General features: G+C 36.0%; 1 protein-coding gene and 1 pseudogene across 9 annotated transcripts in view; one reads left to right on the top strand and one right to left on the bottom strand.

Annotated features, from left to right (window-relative positions):
* LOC105225255 (hemicentin-1) overlaps positions 1 to 18276 on the top strand; it is a 214923-nt gene that overhangs the window by 180095 nt on the left and 16552 nt on the right. For 4 of the 9 annotated variants that reach the window (XM_049458316.1, XM_049458310.1, XM_049458318.1 and 1 more), the window contains exons 21-22: positions 2517 to 2546; positions 7299 to 7439. In XM_049458316.1, coding sequence (XP_049314273.1) covers positions 2517 to 2546; positions 7299 to 7439 — 171 coding nt within the window. Of the gene's footprint in view, positions 1 to 2516; positions 2547 to 4429; positions 4442 to 7298; positions 7440 to 11725; positions 11760 to 13656; positions 14850 to 15038; positions 15824 to 18276 lie in introns of those variants that run through there. The other 5 variants (XM_049458317.1, XM_049458312.1, XM_049458315.1 and 2 more) reach the window with 3 other exon arrangements.
* LOC125779077 (small nucleolar RNA U3) lies at positions 4 to 137 on the bottom strand (annotated as a pseudogene).

Here is an 18276-nt window from a genome sequence, read left to right as displayed (position 1 = left end):
ATCGCCACTCAGAAGTCGTTTTATCCCTTGTAAGCGAGCGATTTTCTTAAATCTCACGCTCCCAGATAAAACGATATACCTAGTCCTCGTGGGTCAATTTCAAAAACCACAGAAATGATTCTGTGTGATGCTGAAAGGCCAACGCAGAGTATTTCAACCAAAACATACGTAAAATAGTTGAGAATTCGCAGAAAGGCAAACGAAAGAAAAAGAACTATAACTTCAATAATGCACAAGCATACAAACATACATATGCGCACACATGTGAATATGTCACCAACCAAAAATTGAAACATTGTTCTACAAAAACAACAACAGCATAAGCATGCCAACATTGTGTTTTGTTGTTGTGTCGGCCGAGCTGTGCCGAAAGAAACGAACAAACGATCACCGATTGTCACCGCTTCGCTTGCTGCTCGCACATCTTCGCAGACAAGGTTGCGTTATATTCATATGGATGGAGCGAGGTTGCGCAACTTTGCGTTACTTTTATATGGAAGGTTGCGCAACCAGAATCTATCGCAACCTTTTCCGGCGTCGTATAAGAAGTATAACTTCAAAAACAAAAAATTTAAAGTCCTAAGGGTCACCGTCGCTATAATCAGTTCCAAGCGTGGTCTTAATTTGAAAGAAACAAATGTAACTTTAACAGCAAATAAGAAATAAATTCTTAAACAAGGTTATCGCCCGGAAGTTTGATCTCATCAACTTAGTTTAATTTTAAAGTCTGAATCAACCAGATTCAACGTACATTAAAAGTAGAATACTTAGCTTCCAATCCAAAATATTCAATTACCACTTCATGACTGAAACATAGAAACCAAGCGTGGTCTTAATTTGAAAGAAACAAATGTAACTTTAACAGCAAATAAGAAATAAATTCTTAAACAAGGTTATCGCCCGGAAGTTTGATCTCATCAACTTAGTTTAATTTTAAAGTCTAAATCAACCAGGTTCAACGTACATTAAAAGTAGAATACTTAGCTTCCAGTTCAAAATATTTATCGGTTCAATTACCACTTCATGACTGAAACATAGAAACCAGCAATAGCCAAGTTAAATTCAACTTCTGTAACTTGCAACCTGCCAATGTAAATTGAAGTTCATGCCAAGCGGCCATCAGTAAAGCAAATGAAACACAGCACATCTTGGGAAACAAGCATTCTAACTGTACATTGCCATTCTTTGCCATTCCCAACACTCCCAGCTTATTTACAGTTATTGCTTTTAAATACTTGCTGCAACATTTTAGTTTTACAACAACTATAGCTAGTACAATAAAAATATATGCTCGTATATTTGTATCTGCTTAACTGGTGTTAGAGAAGAAGCTTCCGTTCGTTCGCCGTCAGCTGTAGCGGTTGGCGCTGATTACTGTCAATATTTGTTTCAGGTGGCGCCGTTGCCACGCTGGACGCGGTCACTCGCGGTTAACAGTCAAGAGCTATGCCAAAGCTTCCGCATCACTGCGAGCAACAGCAACAGCACCATAACAAATGAATGTTTCAGTGAACGAAACGGAAATATCGAGCGGTTGGAGAGGTTAGATGGTGGTTGAAAATGCTAGTACAACAACAAAAACAAAAGATACGACATGCTTTACTGCTTATAAAAAATAAGCAATAACAAAGTTTTATTTGCGCTAAGCCAAACCAGCAGCAGCCGCAAACCGCTAACACACAAGTCAGTTGATGTTGCAGCAAATGGCTTGATATTCAATGCACTATTCACATTCGGGTATGCCGACATTAGCAATTAGGGAATATTTCAGATTTTTATTATGCAGCTGACGTACCACAACCGTGGAGTCAATAATCTGCCGCCTGCCACCGCTCCAAATGCTCTCGTGTCGGCTCTCCTTCAGCTTTTTTAACCAACTCGGCAACGAATACGTTCTCTTTTCTACCGTATACTATATATCCAGTGTTGGTCAACAACGCTGCACTTATTTCGAAATTCTTTGTATTTACACCGCAGCGGAAACGGAAATTGAATTTGTTTGCTTACAACACCAACCGCCCACCCCCAACTCACTGCCAGTTCCGCAGCGCTTCTTCTATTCGGATTTGAGCTTTGTTTAACATTTCCTTTACGGTGAATCAATTTCTTAACAGCGCATTTTTTAAGCCGATTAAATTGCGATATTTTAACCAGATTTGGACTCAACTCTAACCCATTCGGGTGTGGCGACTTAGCGCAGACAAAATGTGGCGAAGAGTATCTACAGAGTGCTCTGCAAAAACAATGGTGGTTGTGGCGGCGGCAGATGGTGAAATAATCGTCTAAATTTTCATTTTTATTGGTTTTAGTTAGTGGCATCGTACACGCAGCCCTTCAAAAGCTGCAGCTGGCACTTTAAGCGGATTAAGAAAAAAGTTCAAAACGTTTTCTTATTTTTATTATAATTTGCATTTGGATTTTTATTCATACTCTTATTTGATTTCGTTTCCTCTCTTTCATTAAGCTTTTTATTAAATAATATTTTGTGCTTTTTATGATTTCTTTTCTTTAAACAGCGGGTTCACCACTTTATGTCTGGTGGCGAGGTAATGATAATTTTGATTTAAATATCTTCTTTGGTGTTAGTTGTTGGTTCCTTTCTCCTTGCCAGCTTCGTTTTTTTGGCGTTAATTGTATTTGCTCTCCCCCTACACGTGAGCTTTTGACACAAAATGGATTTATGGATTACTTAGGACAATTTAAAATATATAAACTATTTCGGGTGTAGCCTCAGGACTGTTGAAGATTTAGAAATCTGCACACGTTTAATACTTCATATTTTGTTATCAAACATACGCAATTATTGAACAAAAGGCAAACCATATATGATCAATATTAAATACATCTTCAATATAATTGATTAACATGCATAAAATATTTTTCTTGTTTTGCTTTTTTTTGTCTTACCAGGTTGTTCAAGAAGTGTGGTAGTTTGATAAGAATTTATGACTAAAAATACAATTTATTATTCAGTGTAATCCCCATGAAGATTTTTACACTTGCTCCAATGATCCTCCAATCTGAGGATTCCATCCCTGAAGTGAGAATCCAGAAGGTCTGCAAAATACGCTTCAACAGCCGTTATGACCTCTTCATTTGATGAAAAACGCTTACAACGCATAAGTTTTTTAAGTTCGCTGGGGCCCATATCTGGTGAAAGCTCCAATAATTCGAACTTATTATTTAATTCATGGATTTTAATCATTGTCAAAATGCTCTTGTGAAACGGTGCATTGTTCTAATAAAAAAGTATTTGTTCAAATATTGCTGAGAAAGTCGCATTCAAATGTGTTTTTGTTCCATTGTTAGCGAATACGGCACTCATTGTGCACACAACTTTCTAAAACACAAAATTTCACTTAAAATATCACTCACACTGCTTAATGAGATGTGTAGAATCTCTACTAAATCTCCCTCAGTCAATCGACGGTCTTCCCAAACTATATCCTGTATTTTGGCAATGATTTCTAGTGTTCTTGCGCTTTTCAAACGTCCTTCACGTGGATCGTCTTCAAGGCTGTAACGACCACGTTTGGATTCAGCACCCCAACTTTCTACTGTTCGAATCGTAGGTGAACAATCATTATACACTTTTAACATTCGTTCGTGAATATCTTTTGGTGCTACACCTTCCAAAAATAAGAATTTTATCACTGCACGATATTCCACATTGTCAAAAAATACTGTGATATGGTGACTCTAAATGCCTTGTAAACAGAGAATGAATTGACAGATTGAAATAAAACGTATTTGTACGTTGATATGAAGAGTATACCAACAAAACAAAAAAAATGTTTGGCTAGTAGCAACGCCCTCTCTTATCGAAGGACAAAACTTATTGAACAACCTGGTATAGTAAGTATGTTCGTTATTAAACATTAATCAATAGTAATTGATTTCAATATATAAATGAAGTAAGGACGTTGTAGATTTCAAAGATTAGTCTATCGTATCAACTATCACAATGGGATCATACTTATACACCTATCATCCAGGATTCTGGCAAGATAGATTAAAATTAAATTAGTCCCCGTGAGGTCACAATAAAATATTAATCTGGCCAAGTTCTTGCTTGATCTTGATTTCATTGGTGACCAAATTTAAAAAATGGCATAATTCAAAACTTATCATTAAAAAATGTAGTTATAAACTAATAACAGAAAACCAGGTTACATATAACTTTTTTGTGAGCTTGTACTGTAATTAGTTTTGCACACAGCATATCATATATATTTGTACGCATCTTATGTTCTCTAAAATTAAAAGCCATATTTAATTCCATTATCTATATTTCCATCTTTTTGCTGCTCTTGTCTCTTCTTCATCACTCATAAAAAATTTGCAAATATTTTCACAATAATGCTTCATTAAATCGAAAATGTAAAAAACAACATATTACCGCTATCTACAACCGCTAACTAACAAACAGTGCGACCGAAAAGTAAGTAGACGTAAATGTGCTATAATCTGCTTTAATTACTTGCAAGCATTCACAATTATTTAAATATGGTAATGTAGATGCTTACTACGTATTAAGTGTATTCAGACATGTTTATAAAGACCCATACTTATGTGGTTTTGTCATATTTGTAATATTGTGAGAAAATTTTTTATCAAATTTATAAATTTTTTTTATTATTTTTTCCCCCCAAATTTTGTTATTTATGTCCCATTTTTGGGGTTCTTCTCTATAATATTAAGCACTAATGGAGGTAACCGTTGTAAAGCATACACTGAAATTCACTTTTGTTTGCCAGGGACATTTGCTTTGTAATTTTCAGGTTTATACTAATGTATATGTTTATTTTGTTTTTGTAATGGTTGCATTGCAAGTACAGAATTTTTGTGAAAATAAAAATAGTAGATAATTATTTGCAGCTTATATGCTTTTGTCTACCAGAAAAGAGTACAAATAAAATGGTAACAACGGATTATATAATAAAAAGAGTGGTCTTAACCACTAATGTATGTACGAGGTATGACAATTAAGTAATGAGACTGATTCCATAAAAACCGTATATTTGAAAATTATTCTACAACTCTGCCATCCCCTTCAAAGCAGTCCCCTTGGGCAGCTATACAGCGATTCCAGCGCGTTTTCCATGCTTCGTAACATTTCTGGAACGCTTCGACTGGGATGTTCGCGAGTACCCTCGTCACGGCCGCCTGGATGTCCGTAAACGACTCAAAATGGGTTCCTTTGACCACCGATATTGTTTTAGGAAAGGCGAATAAGGCGGCTGTTGCAACACGGCGATTCCTTTAGAGGCCAAATACTGGGACACGCTGAGGGCGGTGTGGCACGGCGCGTTGTTGTGATGAAGGATCCAGTTACGAGCGATGTCTGGGCGCACGTCTACTCAACTTGACGCAGCAGGCGAATTAAACAAGCTAGAGCGATGGTACATATATCAATGGAGAGGGAGGGATGCCGGAAAAAGAGAAAGGGAATTTCAAGGTCACTGATTTACCACAAGCGCGGCAATAAAATCAGTCTCATTCTTTAATTGTCAAACCTCGTATGTCTGCTAATAGTGGTTCACTATATTAAGATCCTTCGTATGTGCCTGTGAGTGCATAGAAATTCTAAACTGCTAGTGTGAGCAGAAATTTTAACCTAGCAAACCAATCTGAAGCAACGTGTAACAAAAATTCTAACACTAATTTATCGGATTGGCCTTGGTCAATTGTTTACGAGACATGTGAATCACTTGTCGAGCCCTACATATATTTAAAATTACCCAAAAATTCAACATTTTATGCTTAAGGGACAAAAGTTTTGATATTATCGTTAAATTGATATATGGTTTGTGAAAATACAATTCAAAATGACAGTCATAAATCTAATAATTCAGTAAATATTTTAGGGACTCCAGTTTCGTTTAACTGCATTAGTGAACCGCCAGGAATATCAACTGGTTTTGAGATGATCCGAAACATCCGTTATTCTTCGTGAAAAACTATTAGTAAAAAACTATTGAAGCCGTAAACCTCCTGGTAAAAGTTAACAACTTATCAATATCACAACTTAACTTTAGATTTATTTCATCAAGAGAAAATTTAAGTAATCAAGTCGAAATTGCTAACATCTTCTATGTCGAGCCCAATGGAATGTATATTCACCCATTCACTGACACATTTGTACGCTCTACAATGTGTCTATAGGTAATCCTATGTGCAGACCACATATGCGCCGTAAAGTATGCAATGAATATTTATCAGCTTGTGAACACATTTATCCAGCTACAAATGTTACCCAAGTGTGTTTGTATTCATATGTACACGCATTTCGCACACAATTACTTAGGAAAGCTCACTGACAGACTGATTACTCTGTAGAACGGTGTGTAGGGGCATACAATTCATTTGTTTAATAAAGACATATTTCAGATGACAAGTAAATATTCAGTGAATTTCACTTTATGCTGTTTGCAAATGTTTTCAAGAAAATATCTAAAAAATAATAATTCAGAAAATATTTGAAGTCAGTTTCTATAAGCTACTATGTGGTGCTCACTGTCATATGTGATATGAATTGTATACATTTGTATGTGTGTATGGAGTATGCACGTTCCACACAAAAGATAGTGAAAATGTTAAGCTATAATATTATATTCCTTTAATATTTTCCTAGAGATTTAACTGCTTAAAAAATCTTAGTCTTTTGTTTAAATTCTCCACAAAAGTTTTAAGAATTAATATTTGCCCACTTCTTAGTTGCAGAATTTGGCTCAGTAGTCATATGAAAACACAGAAAAAAAGAAATGTAAATTACGAATTTTTTAAGTCGATACAAAGCACTTTTTGGTTTTGGTTTACTTTTAATGCCAAAAAATTACAAAAAGACAATTCATGAAAAGAAAACTGGCAAATAATAAAGATATTCTAAAATAACCGGCAACCAAAAAACTTTTTTAAAAATAATTTTAAATCTGCAATTTTATATTCTTCGTCACTATCTAACAACCAGTTTTTAAACTATTTTAGGACTTTCTAAATATTTTTCATTTTCCCAATGTTCATTAATAATATTATCTATTTTTGAATTACTTAAATTATAAAATCCCAAGAAAAAACAATTATTTTATGTAATGGATGATGAAAATTTATCTCAGTGTTCTTCTGTAACTTTTATGTTCGAAAATAGTATTATCCTTATAATGCAGTTTATCCAGGTTTTCTCCCAGCACATTACCACCACCAAGTGTTTATTCGTTTGTCTTTATTTTAAATTGAGTGTTGCTAAGTAAGAGAATTATCGCTAAATAGTTTTTGTATTTTCTCATCCAAACTCGCAGAACAACTAGCATGGTGGCAACGTTGGGATAAGACCACACTAATCATTTTGGTGGCCTCGATATTGGCGCTACTTTTGGCCGTGATAATAATCTGTTGTATCATCATTTGCATATGCCGCCGACGCAGACGTCAAGATAAATGTAAGTACAAGCTAGAATGTATTTTTGAAAGTATTATGAAGGAGTCTAAACTTTATGTGCAGAAAATAAATTTATATTTCGAGTATTTTAAAGTATAAGTGAAACATATTACAACAATTTTGCGGTAGTATTCAAATCTTGAATTTTCAATATTTTGAAGTAGTTTTCGAGTTTTGAAATTACATTATGGATTCCTATTATTAAAAAGTTTTTATATTATACAAACATATTTATTTAAATATTATTATTTTAAACCCACAAATTATTTATATTTTATTTATTTTGTTTACAATAGTTTTAATTTTATTTTCACCAAGACCAACTAATAAATGTTATAATAAAACTGTATATATTTAGTATTTATTTAATAATAATTTTTATTTATTTACTAAAAAATAAAAACAGTTTCTGAAGTTTTCACAGCATATTTAGCTCATCTATCACTGCTTCCTTTCAAAATATTTAATTCCCTTAGATCGGCAATTCATTTTGCATTTTCCAACGGCTTTTCATGTTTACATTTCCACGCATGAAGAAATATTCGTTTTTATAACTCAGAATTTTACAATATTTATCACTTCGTTTCATTCTAAAGCAATCCATTAATGGTTTTAACATATATTTCATACTGAAAGATATTTACATACTTTGAAAAAATTTATTGAATTAGCAAAAAATTTAAAATTTTGCTGGAAACTACCACTTTTAATACTCTTTCCAATTTAAAATTTCTTCAACTGGCAAAACAAATGAAAAGCCAATGCAATTCGCGTCAATAAGCCCTGTATTTGTTTATTTATTTAATCGTAATTAATAATAACACACCCTCACACCATGCACGTGTTAGCTATTCTTTATTTACCAGCCCCTCCAGCGTCCATTTTCTAATGCATGGCAAATAATTCAATTGTGTGCGATTCCATTACATTCCGCCTGCAGCTATGCTACGGATTTGTTTGAATTTATGATTATACCGCACAATCATACATATTCGCTTGCTTTTTTACATGTATTTGCTTAATATAACATTATGTGTAAGTGTGTGCATTTGAGGCAAAAAATAAGAGTTTATAAAAAAATTGGAAAAATAAACGTAAATCAACATGCATCCCACTAATGAATTATTGTACTTAACGAAGAAACTAATTAAATTATATGGCAATGTTGTTATTATGAATTATTTATTTTGCTTTTTATGTTGTATATATAAGTTAGTTTGAATTAATTTAATTTCTGTTGACGATGCAGGGTGTTGCAAAAAAATTAAATTAAGCAAGTAAGAAAGCGCTAAGGTTGGGTATAATCGAACATTTCAGAATCTTACAACATTCAAGGATTAAAGTCGGTTAATACCTTTAGGTACATAAGGTCCTTAGCTATATGGTGTCTATGGCAAGTTTTCACTCATTCTAAGCACAAAGATGCACCGTTATAAGAAAAACGTTACAACGATAATTCACATATTGGTCGATATATTAGGTATAAAATCGCCCGGAAGTTCGAAAATCTTTGTAGTAGGTATATGAGGGCTAAGGGAAGTGTTGATGCGATTATACCCATTTGTAACAAACATACATACTGCTATCAGGAAAGGATTATCTATGAATCTATCTCACACATTGACCGATATTTTCGGTAAAAAGTCAACTGTAAGCAGTACTTAAGGGCTTGAACTGTTTTGTTTCGATTTCGGCGATTTTTAGTCATAAGGTGGAATACCTCAAAATCAGTATTTGTGCAAAATTTTATCCTGATATATTGATTGATTCTTGTATACTTATGAAAGTTTCAAATGGAATTTAAAATAGTGTTATATGAGAAGTAGATGTGGTTCGCTTATTTTGCCAATATAGCAGAGGAATGTAACGCACGAAATTTGGTTGAAATCGGTAGGTCGGGTCTCCAGATTTGTCATTCTCATCATGTCACATACCATCTCGTGGGTAAAATTTAATGTCTCTGGCGTATTTAGATTTAGAAATGCGATGGACGGGACAAGGACTAAGACAAGTAGATCCTTGTGGCATTCACTACAATGCCCATATAAAGGAGCGCAAGTTTGGTGTGGGATTAGTGGTGGGAGAGAGACTCCATCGCCGAGTTGGTACTATCATTCACTCCGGTGAATGAACATATAACCACAATCCACATCAAACCGAAGTTCTTCAACATATCACTGATTTTCGTCCACGCCCGAACGGAAGAGAAAAACGATATGATATGGATGTCTTCAATGAACGCTTGGAGCGCACCTATGAAAGCTGCCCCGTCAAGATGTCAAAATCGAGCTTGACGACTTTAACGTTAGAGTGGGCAAAGAACGTATTTTTGGCACTACTGTCGGTCTGTTTAGCCTCCACGATGAAGCATCCCCAAATGGGTTGAGGCTGGTCGATTTCGCCGGAGCCGGAAATATGGTTATCCGATTAAACTGTTTAAATGTTTACAAGAAGAAAATTTAGCACCTGGTAAAAGTTAATACTAGGTTACTTTGACAGCAGAGTGTTGGTCATAAACTTGTACTAAGTGACTTTATATATTCGTTGTTTCGGTAACGTAATAACATCGTGACCTCCATTTGAAAAATATGCCTTCAAGAAAAACTCATTTAAAGTTTTATTTGGGAAGCTTACTGATTTGAATACTTTGCTATAAAGCGCATTGAACAGGGAAACGATTTTTCGTGAAAAAATTATACTTTACAGTTTTTTCTTATAATTTAATAATGGTTGATTTTCACAATGTAGCGAATCCCAGCTCAGCCCTAACCAGTTTAATATACAATAATTGAAAATATGTAACACCCTGTATCTGTAACTATTATAACACACATATTTGCATTATGAATTTTGTGTAAGTTAACCATATTTATTTGCTTAATTTATTTTGACAAGCGACTTAACTGTAAATTTATGTTCTCTCTTCTCTTCTTATATTTTGCGCTTTTATGTGTTTTGCGCTTCAACAAAAACTTAACAAAAACAACCAACACCGATTTGATGAAAACTGCATTACGCAATATTATTAAATACAATAACATCAACCACAAAAAACTAACATTATCATAACTGCATATACACATCTACACACATGCATGATGTGCAAAATAAATCGGTTTAAAATTTATGTGTATGAAAAAATCGACAATGCACTATGAAATATTGCAAATCGTGCATTGAATGCAAAATTGCCTGGAAAATTCGTAAACAATGTGAAATTCATACGAAACGCAAACATGGAAACCGAAAATTATTTATTACCGAAAAACATAAATAAATAAATACAATAACATCCACACGCATGACTTTAACTTGTGTGCGTAATAAAAATTATATTTATTAACACAAAAAAACAACAAAAAATCAACACTTTACTCAAATATACGGACCTCAACAAATAACGTCTGAAAAACACAAATATGATTGAATTTTATTTATTTGAACGCTTAAATGCTTTCAAAACTGTTTTTGTTGCTTTTGCTCGGCAAACATAACGCATCGCATTTGCTTGGAATGGCTTGAATGAACAATAATTACCTATACGTATGTGTTAACTGAAATGCATCGAACTATGCGTCCGCATTTTATTTGCCCTCACTGTACTGCCTGTAATTGTTGTTGTTGTATTTTGGTGTTAATTACGTTGCCGAAATAAAATTAACACAAAATATATTTAATTGTATGGCAATCCTTGTGTGCATACGCATAACTTGACAACAACATAACACAACACAACAACATTGAATAAATATACTAAAACACATACAAACAAAATGTGAAATCAATAAACACTTGCTGCTTTCGGTCATTAACTAATTTGCTGCGGCTATGCACACATACACATATACATATAAACACACATACACACACATGTGGCATATAATGAACTGGATTCCAAACAAAATCATCCATCACTGTCACGACAATCAACCGTCATTTAACTACGCAATTATATAATTGTTACACACACAAACTCACTCACACGCACACGCGCGCATTTGCGTTAAATTTATTAATCGTCACAAAAATGAACTAATCGTTTGTGCAATCAAAATTTAAATGGAAATATTTATTGGTAAATTGTGACTGCAATTATGCCCGCGCATGCACATACACCAACACACACACACACACAAATGCAACAAACAATACTTGTGCTGCCGATTAAACCATGCATTCTCATCCATAAAACAACAACTAAACACTGTGAAAATAAAAACACACTGAAAATAAAAACATGAAATACAATTCGAATTCGAATTCGAATTTTACGCGAAACCCCCAAAGACCGCACCGATGTCTCAATCAGCGCCACGCACAGGTAAGCTTTAATAAGAGTACTAATTAAAGAATCACTAGAATTTTACCGGATTCGCCAAGTAAAAAGTATTCGCCAAACTATTTTCATTTAAAAGTAGTGTTTCTGTTTTCTTGTTTATGTTTAACGCCCCATTCGAAAAGTATTAGGCAAACTACTTGAGCGAACAATTACTAGGTCAACAAAACAATTTAACAGGTCCTTCAAAGTTTGAAGTGTTATGGACATAAAACTGACCATTCGGATCGTAAACATGCATTACTTACTTAATATTTTATTATTTTCCTTCCTAGAATAGCATAACGGTGTTTTTGAACAGCTTTCTGCTCAATATCTCATCTGCACCGACATGAATCATATACCGTAAAGAATCCTATACAGTTATTACTGATGTCCGATACTAGTCAAGCTAAAAAGTTCGATTAAAAAAACTTTTTAGGTAAAGCTTTGTTTTGCCATTTAAATTGTTAGTTTCCATCGTAAGTAATGCTCACATTTTCGGTTTATTTCGACAACATTTTTGTGTAATGATTTGCTTTTTGTGCCGAAATAAGCTTCTCTCAGCAATTACCTTGTTGTCGATAAACTTCTTTCCACTGTTTAACCTTGAGGTCCTACAATAGAAAAGAGCACTGCGGAATAGATTGTTTGGTCCTTTGCAATGCGAGTGGGAGTTCACTTGCTAAGTCCAAGAGGAGTAGCTATGTATATTTTTGGGGACGCTAGATGTTTACAGCATAGTCTTGCCAATGCGGGACAAGTGCACAAGAGATGTTCCGTTGTCCCTAGTACCCTGCTCAAGGCATTTCCAGCAGTATTCTCGATCTGTCATCCCCATATTGCGGGCGTGTTTCGCCACCAAACAGTGACCAGTTAGTATTCCCATCATGTTCCTAAGGTCTCTTATATCGATGATGGAGCCCTATTTCATCCATTGTCACATTTTAACACAAAAACTTGGGTTTATTACGTTTGAACAAATCCAAAATCACCATTCAGAATCATCTGCCGTTGATCGAAATTTCCAGGAACTATATGTAAGAATATGTTCCATCCTTCCCTTTGATATCTTTAAGGTGCCAGTTCTCCTGATCAACTTCATTCTTCGGTTCCTTTTCTTCCATATTTTTTATGAAAATATTATATTAACACTTACAGAACTCAATATGGTTCACTCATGAACTTATAATTCCATCAGTGACAGCCCATTTTGCCTCTCACCTAGTAAGGTATGTAGCATATCCTTCTAAATAAAAACTTGCCAATAAACACAAAGCGGAGCTACATAGAGCAAATGGTTCTAACCTCAAATATGATCGCCTTTCATTGAAAAACCCATATGTTCCTTCCGAAATTGCCTTTCAAAAAAAGATTCCAACTTATAGGCTATATACCGGTTCCTCACACATGTATATTCGGTTAAATAAGAATGCTGACCTTAGACTGGCATATATCGGTACGAACTCAGAGTTTGCCTAGTACTATTTTTTGTTAATTTAATTTAATATTTTCATTTAAATACTTTATGCAAATAAATTTTCGTAAATTTTAGTGCAAATCCACCTTAATGATTTTTAATAAGGCATAATTTATTTGATGTTATTAATTTGAATTAATTTTGTTTTTCCTTTTCGTTGCATATTTATGATGCGTGCACCATTTTTTGCGCCACAAAAACTGTATCATGTTTAACACCATTATTATTTGGTTGCTTGTGTCAAATAAATGTTGTTGTTGTCACATTTTTCTTTTAAATAAATGCTTTTCATAAACTAAAATAAATAAAAATTAAACCAAATTGAACACATTCATCGCCACAACAACTGCATCTGAACATCTATGCGCCGTCACAACATACATACACATTCATATAATTATATCACACGAAACGGATAAACAGTGTACTGTCGTATCAATCGAACGCACCGCAAGTGGGCGTGGCCGCGCCGGCGCTTGCGGCCGTCTGTCCGCAACAAGTGACAACAGGTTGTCTAATACCTAATTTAGCCGCACAAGAATTACCACAACTACCCGGACCGAAGCTGCCACCCAAGTCACCGCCACCCAAACCCCCCACCAAACCCACGTCCGCCCTTACACTCACATCCACAATTATCACGACACCCAGTCGCACACCCAGTCTGCGTGTACGACATGCCGCACAAGCACCGAAATCACCGCCGCGCTGGCCGTTGCGTCCCGGCGTCATGGTGCATGTGAGCAGTGACACCAAACAAAATCTGGCAACTAATCGTATGACACTGCGCCCGCACACACTTACAGCACAACTGTCGAATTTGACAGCGGTGACACCGGTGACAGCGGCTGAGAGCAGCACTATTTCAAGCGACACACTAAATGCATCTGGCTTCTCAGCGGCCACCGCACTGACAACACTACTAAACGCATCCACACAGACGGCGAATTCCGTCGCCACCAATGACGCTCCTACAGATGTAGTTAGCAATAGCGACGATTCTGCTGGTGGACATGACAATGCCAAGCAAACGTCAACGCTTGGACGTTTTAGCGCAAAACGCCCGGTAGGCGTTGGTAGCGACGACCCCAGCGCCAGTGCTTTCACACAAACATTGCCACATAAATTTAACAAATTAATGCAACTGCCGACGATGGCTTACACCAGCCACGAAGTTCAACTGAATAATCAAATTTCCCCAGCGCACATGGCGCAACCACAAACAGAGAGCGGATGCATACCATACGTTGGCGCACTTGCGGAGGACACACCAACTACGGCAAATGCGACTGAAACGGAAACTACAGCGCAGTTGGAAGTTGACAGCGCGGAGCGGAATGGCGATGGCGCGGAGGTCTGCGGCAGCATGCAGAAACGTGTTGGAGCGCGGCGCTTAGGACGCGTGGAAAAGTTTTTGACAGGTATCTTCAAGCGACGCGGCGCTGGCGTCGATACGACGCGCGACAGCCAGCGCAGCCATGTCGGCCTGCTTGGCGGCATGTGGCAGGCGGGTGCGGGCGTGCTGTGGCAACGCCGCCCGGACGGCGCAGAAACGGCGGAAAAGACGCCATTCGCCGCGGAGCATCGTCTTAAGGGCATTCGTTGCAGTGGCAGTGGTAATTAATGAAATCTCACATTTTCTTGCGTTCTAGTTTTCAGTTAATGTGCAATTATTTTCATTTTGCTTTGCATTTTTATGTTGTTTTTCTTTTTTTATTATTTTGTATGGCTTGATAAAACACACTCATCACTCAACAACAACAACAACAACACAAATCCACAACAAACGCACTAACCACTTGTAGTAACGTACAAAAAGTCGCCAGTACGCACTTCGCCAGGTGAAAATGCTGTCGCCACGTGTAGCCGTAGCGGTAATTGTAACATCAACAACAATAATAATAATAGTATCAGCAATCACACTTGCATGACGCTTAGCACAGTTGCGACTGCAAACGCTAGTGCCGCTGAGCTTAATGTAAACACCAGCGCACCAACTGCTTCTAATATAACTACTACAGTCACACCAACAGCCATAGTCGCAGCGACAGTACTGCCACTACAATCGCCTCCAGCTATGCGGCCGCTTATGCAGCCTCCAGCCAACAGTCCCCGATCACCTGCCTCTGTGACATTTCAAGTGCCTTCATACGACAAGACGGCAGTGAACACCCCCAGCATGGTGACGGCCACCAGCGACGCGAATGGGATCGCCAGCGGAAGCAACAGCAACAGCAGCAATACTACGACGCCAACACGTGGACTACCGCAACAGCTACACCGTTCCATATTGAAGAGTCCTACGCCGCCGCCACGGCCACCACCGCCTTTCAAAGCGGCGCCGCCGCCCTTGCAGAAACGCAATGTGGCAACAGTGACGCCGACGAAGGTAGACCGTGTACAAAGTAAGAACAAATTCAAAACATATACACATCCACTCATATACTTATCATATTTCATACGCACAACGCATTACTCATACACACATATTTACATAAAAATTGACATTTGCATATTTTTAATCAAAAAAATTAGCTATTTTCTTATGAATATATTAATTTTCGTAAGTATTTAAGGTTATATGTGTTGTGTGCACCGTATCCGAGTAAGCTCGTCGTGAAGTGAGCTCGTTTATATAGGGTGATTTTTTAAGAGCTTGATAACTTTAAAAAAAAAAAAACGCATAAAATTTGCAAAATCTCATCGGTTCTTTATTTGAAACGTTAGATTGGTTCATGACATTTACTTTTTGAAGATAATTTCATTTAAATGTTGACCGCGGCTGCGTCTTAGGTGGTCCATTCGGAAAGTCCAATTTTGGGCAACTTTTTCGAGCATTTCGGCCGGAATAGCCCGAATTTCTTCGGAAATGTTGTCTTCCAAAGCTGGAATAGTTGCTGGCTTATTTCTGTAGACTTTAGACTTGACGTAGCCCCACAAAAAATAGTCTAAAGGCGTTAAATCGCATGATCTTGGTGGCCAACTTACGGGTCCATTTCTTGAGATGAATTGTTGTCCGAAGTTTTCCCTCAAAATGGCCATAGAATCGCGAGCTGTGTGGCATGTAGCGCCATCTTGTTGAAACCACATGTCAACCAAGTTCAGTTCTTCCATTTTTGGCAACAAAAAGTTTGTTAGCATCGAACGATAGCGATCGCCATTCACCGTAACGTTGCGTCCAACAGCATCTTTGAAAAAATACGGTCCAATGATTCCACCAGCGTACAAACCACACCAAACAGTGCATTTTTCGGGATGCATGGGCAGTTCTTGAACGGCTTCTGGTTGCTCTTCACCCCAAATGCGGCAATTTTGCTTATTTACGTAGCCATTCAACCAGAAATGAGCCTCATCGCTGAACAAAACACGCGCGCGAAACACATTTCGAACCGAACACTGATTTTGGTAATAAAATTCAATGATTTGCAAGCGTTGCTCGTTAGTAAGTCTATTCATGATGAAATGTCAAAGCATACTGAGCATCTTTCTCTTTGACACCATGTCTGAAATCCCACGTGATCTGTCAAATACTAATGCATGAAAATCCTAACCTCAAAAAAATCACCCGTTAGAAAAGTTAGATCGGTTCAGTTTTGACTTAAATTGAGAACTACAATAACTAAAGGTGTGTAAAACCAATCAAAGAAACCAAAGAAAGAAGAAGAAGATCGAATAAGACCCAAGATTACTATTATTTGAAAGTTCCGAAGAATATACATAAAAAATAATGAGAGAAATTTGGAAATATTAATAAATAACTTAAATTTTCTAAAAACATCAAAATAAAAAAAGCTTTAATAAGCTTTCAATTTCATGTGCTGTCTATAAAGTAAAGCTAGTTGGCAGTTAGTTTCTACGCGGAGCAATGATTTTGTGTTGATTTCTTTAAACACATTGGTTGCAAAGCGTTTTTGATGAAGTCTTTCACAGTGTGCCACGTACCGTTTTTCCTGAATCGATAATTATCCTCAAAGTTTTCATCATAAAACCTGAAAAAATCGACATAGAACAGATTCAAATTCATTACTCGTCGCGCTAAAAAGCATGAGAAAGATGCATAAATTTTCGTGTGCCGCACGATATCAATGGCAGTCAATATATTAAATTGAAGCTTCTTAAGTTTCAGCCTTGATTCATCAAATCGAACATCATATATTGCGAGCAATATCAACACCCAAAAAATGAATAACAATCTCATTTAACAAGTAAACCTTTTCATAACACAATCATTGATTTAAACGCTTGTAAATAATAAAAATAGTGTAATTAATCAGATTTATAGATCAGAAGAACCTTTCACATATAACAGGCGAAGCACCGAATAACGAGTTTTTAGTAGCCTTTAATGGAAGTTTAAGAAAAGCTTCTCTCTCATTCCAAATTCATTCGAATTTCGTACATTGCATAGCAATATCAACTTCTGTATATCACTTTAATAAGTCAACTATTTCTTAACACAAACTTTAATTTCGAACTAACTTAAAATCTTTCAATTTCAATATTATTATACATAATTAAGTAATACTAAATGCTTCATCGTGTGAAGTCCTTATTTAACAACTGTTCACAAGTAAGCAAACAACGATTTTTTACTAAATAAAATGTGATATATTTCCCATGTTAATTTGAATTTTCTTCATTGTTCTCAATGTTGTGACACTTTATTTGTTCCCTAACATTTAATGCTTCAGTTTATGGCCAGTCCTGCCAATTAATGTTTTTGACTTTTAATGCCGTGCAACAATATTATTTGCCTGCCATTTTTGTTAGCTATAAATGTCGCGCATGCCACTTTATAGTTTTAATCTTGTGTCGTATTTTCCTAACTGTTTCACACTTTGTCACGTCAAATTTCTTACGTTAGTACCCTCATTAGTAAGTTAATACGTATTTTTATATTTTTATTTATTTTTTTTATAACACTTTGAAATTCTAATTACATATTATTATACATATACTTTATAAAGTTTAAGTAATCCTAATTTAAGTTAACTTAAGTATTTTATCCAAACCAATTTTAAAACTTTTTTTATGTCTTTAAAC

This window comes from Bactrocera dorsalis, chromosome 5 (genome assembly GCF_023373825.1).
Source record: "Bactrocera dorsalis isolate Fly_Bdor chromosome 5, ASM2337382v1, whole genome shotgun sequence".
Classification (NCBI taxonomy): Eukaryota; Metazoa; Arthropoda; class Insecta; order Diptera; family Tephritidae; genus Bactrocera; species Bactrocera dorsalis.
Note: the sequence above shows the minus strand (reverse complement) of the source record. Positions and strands in the feature narration are given on the sequence as shown.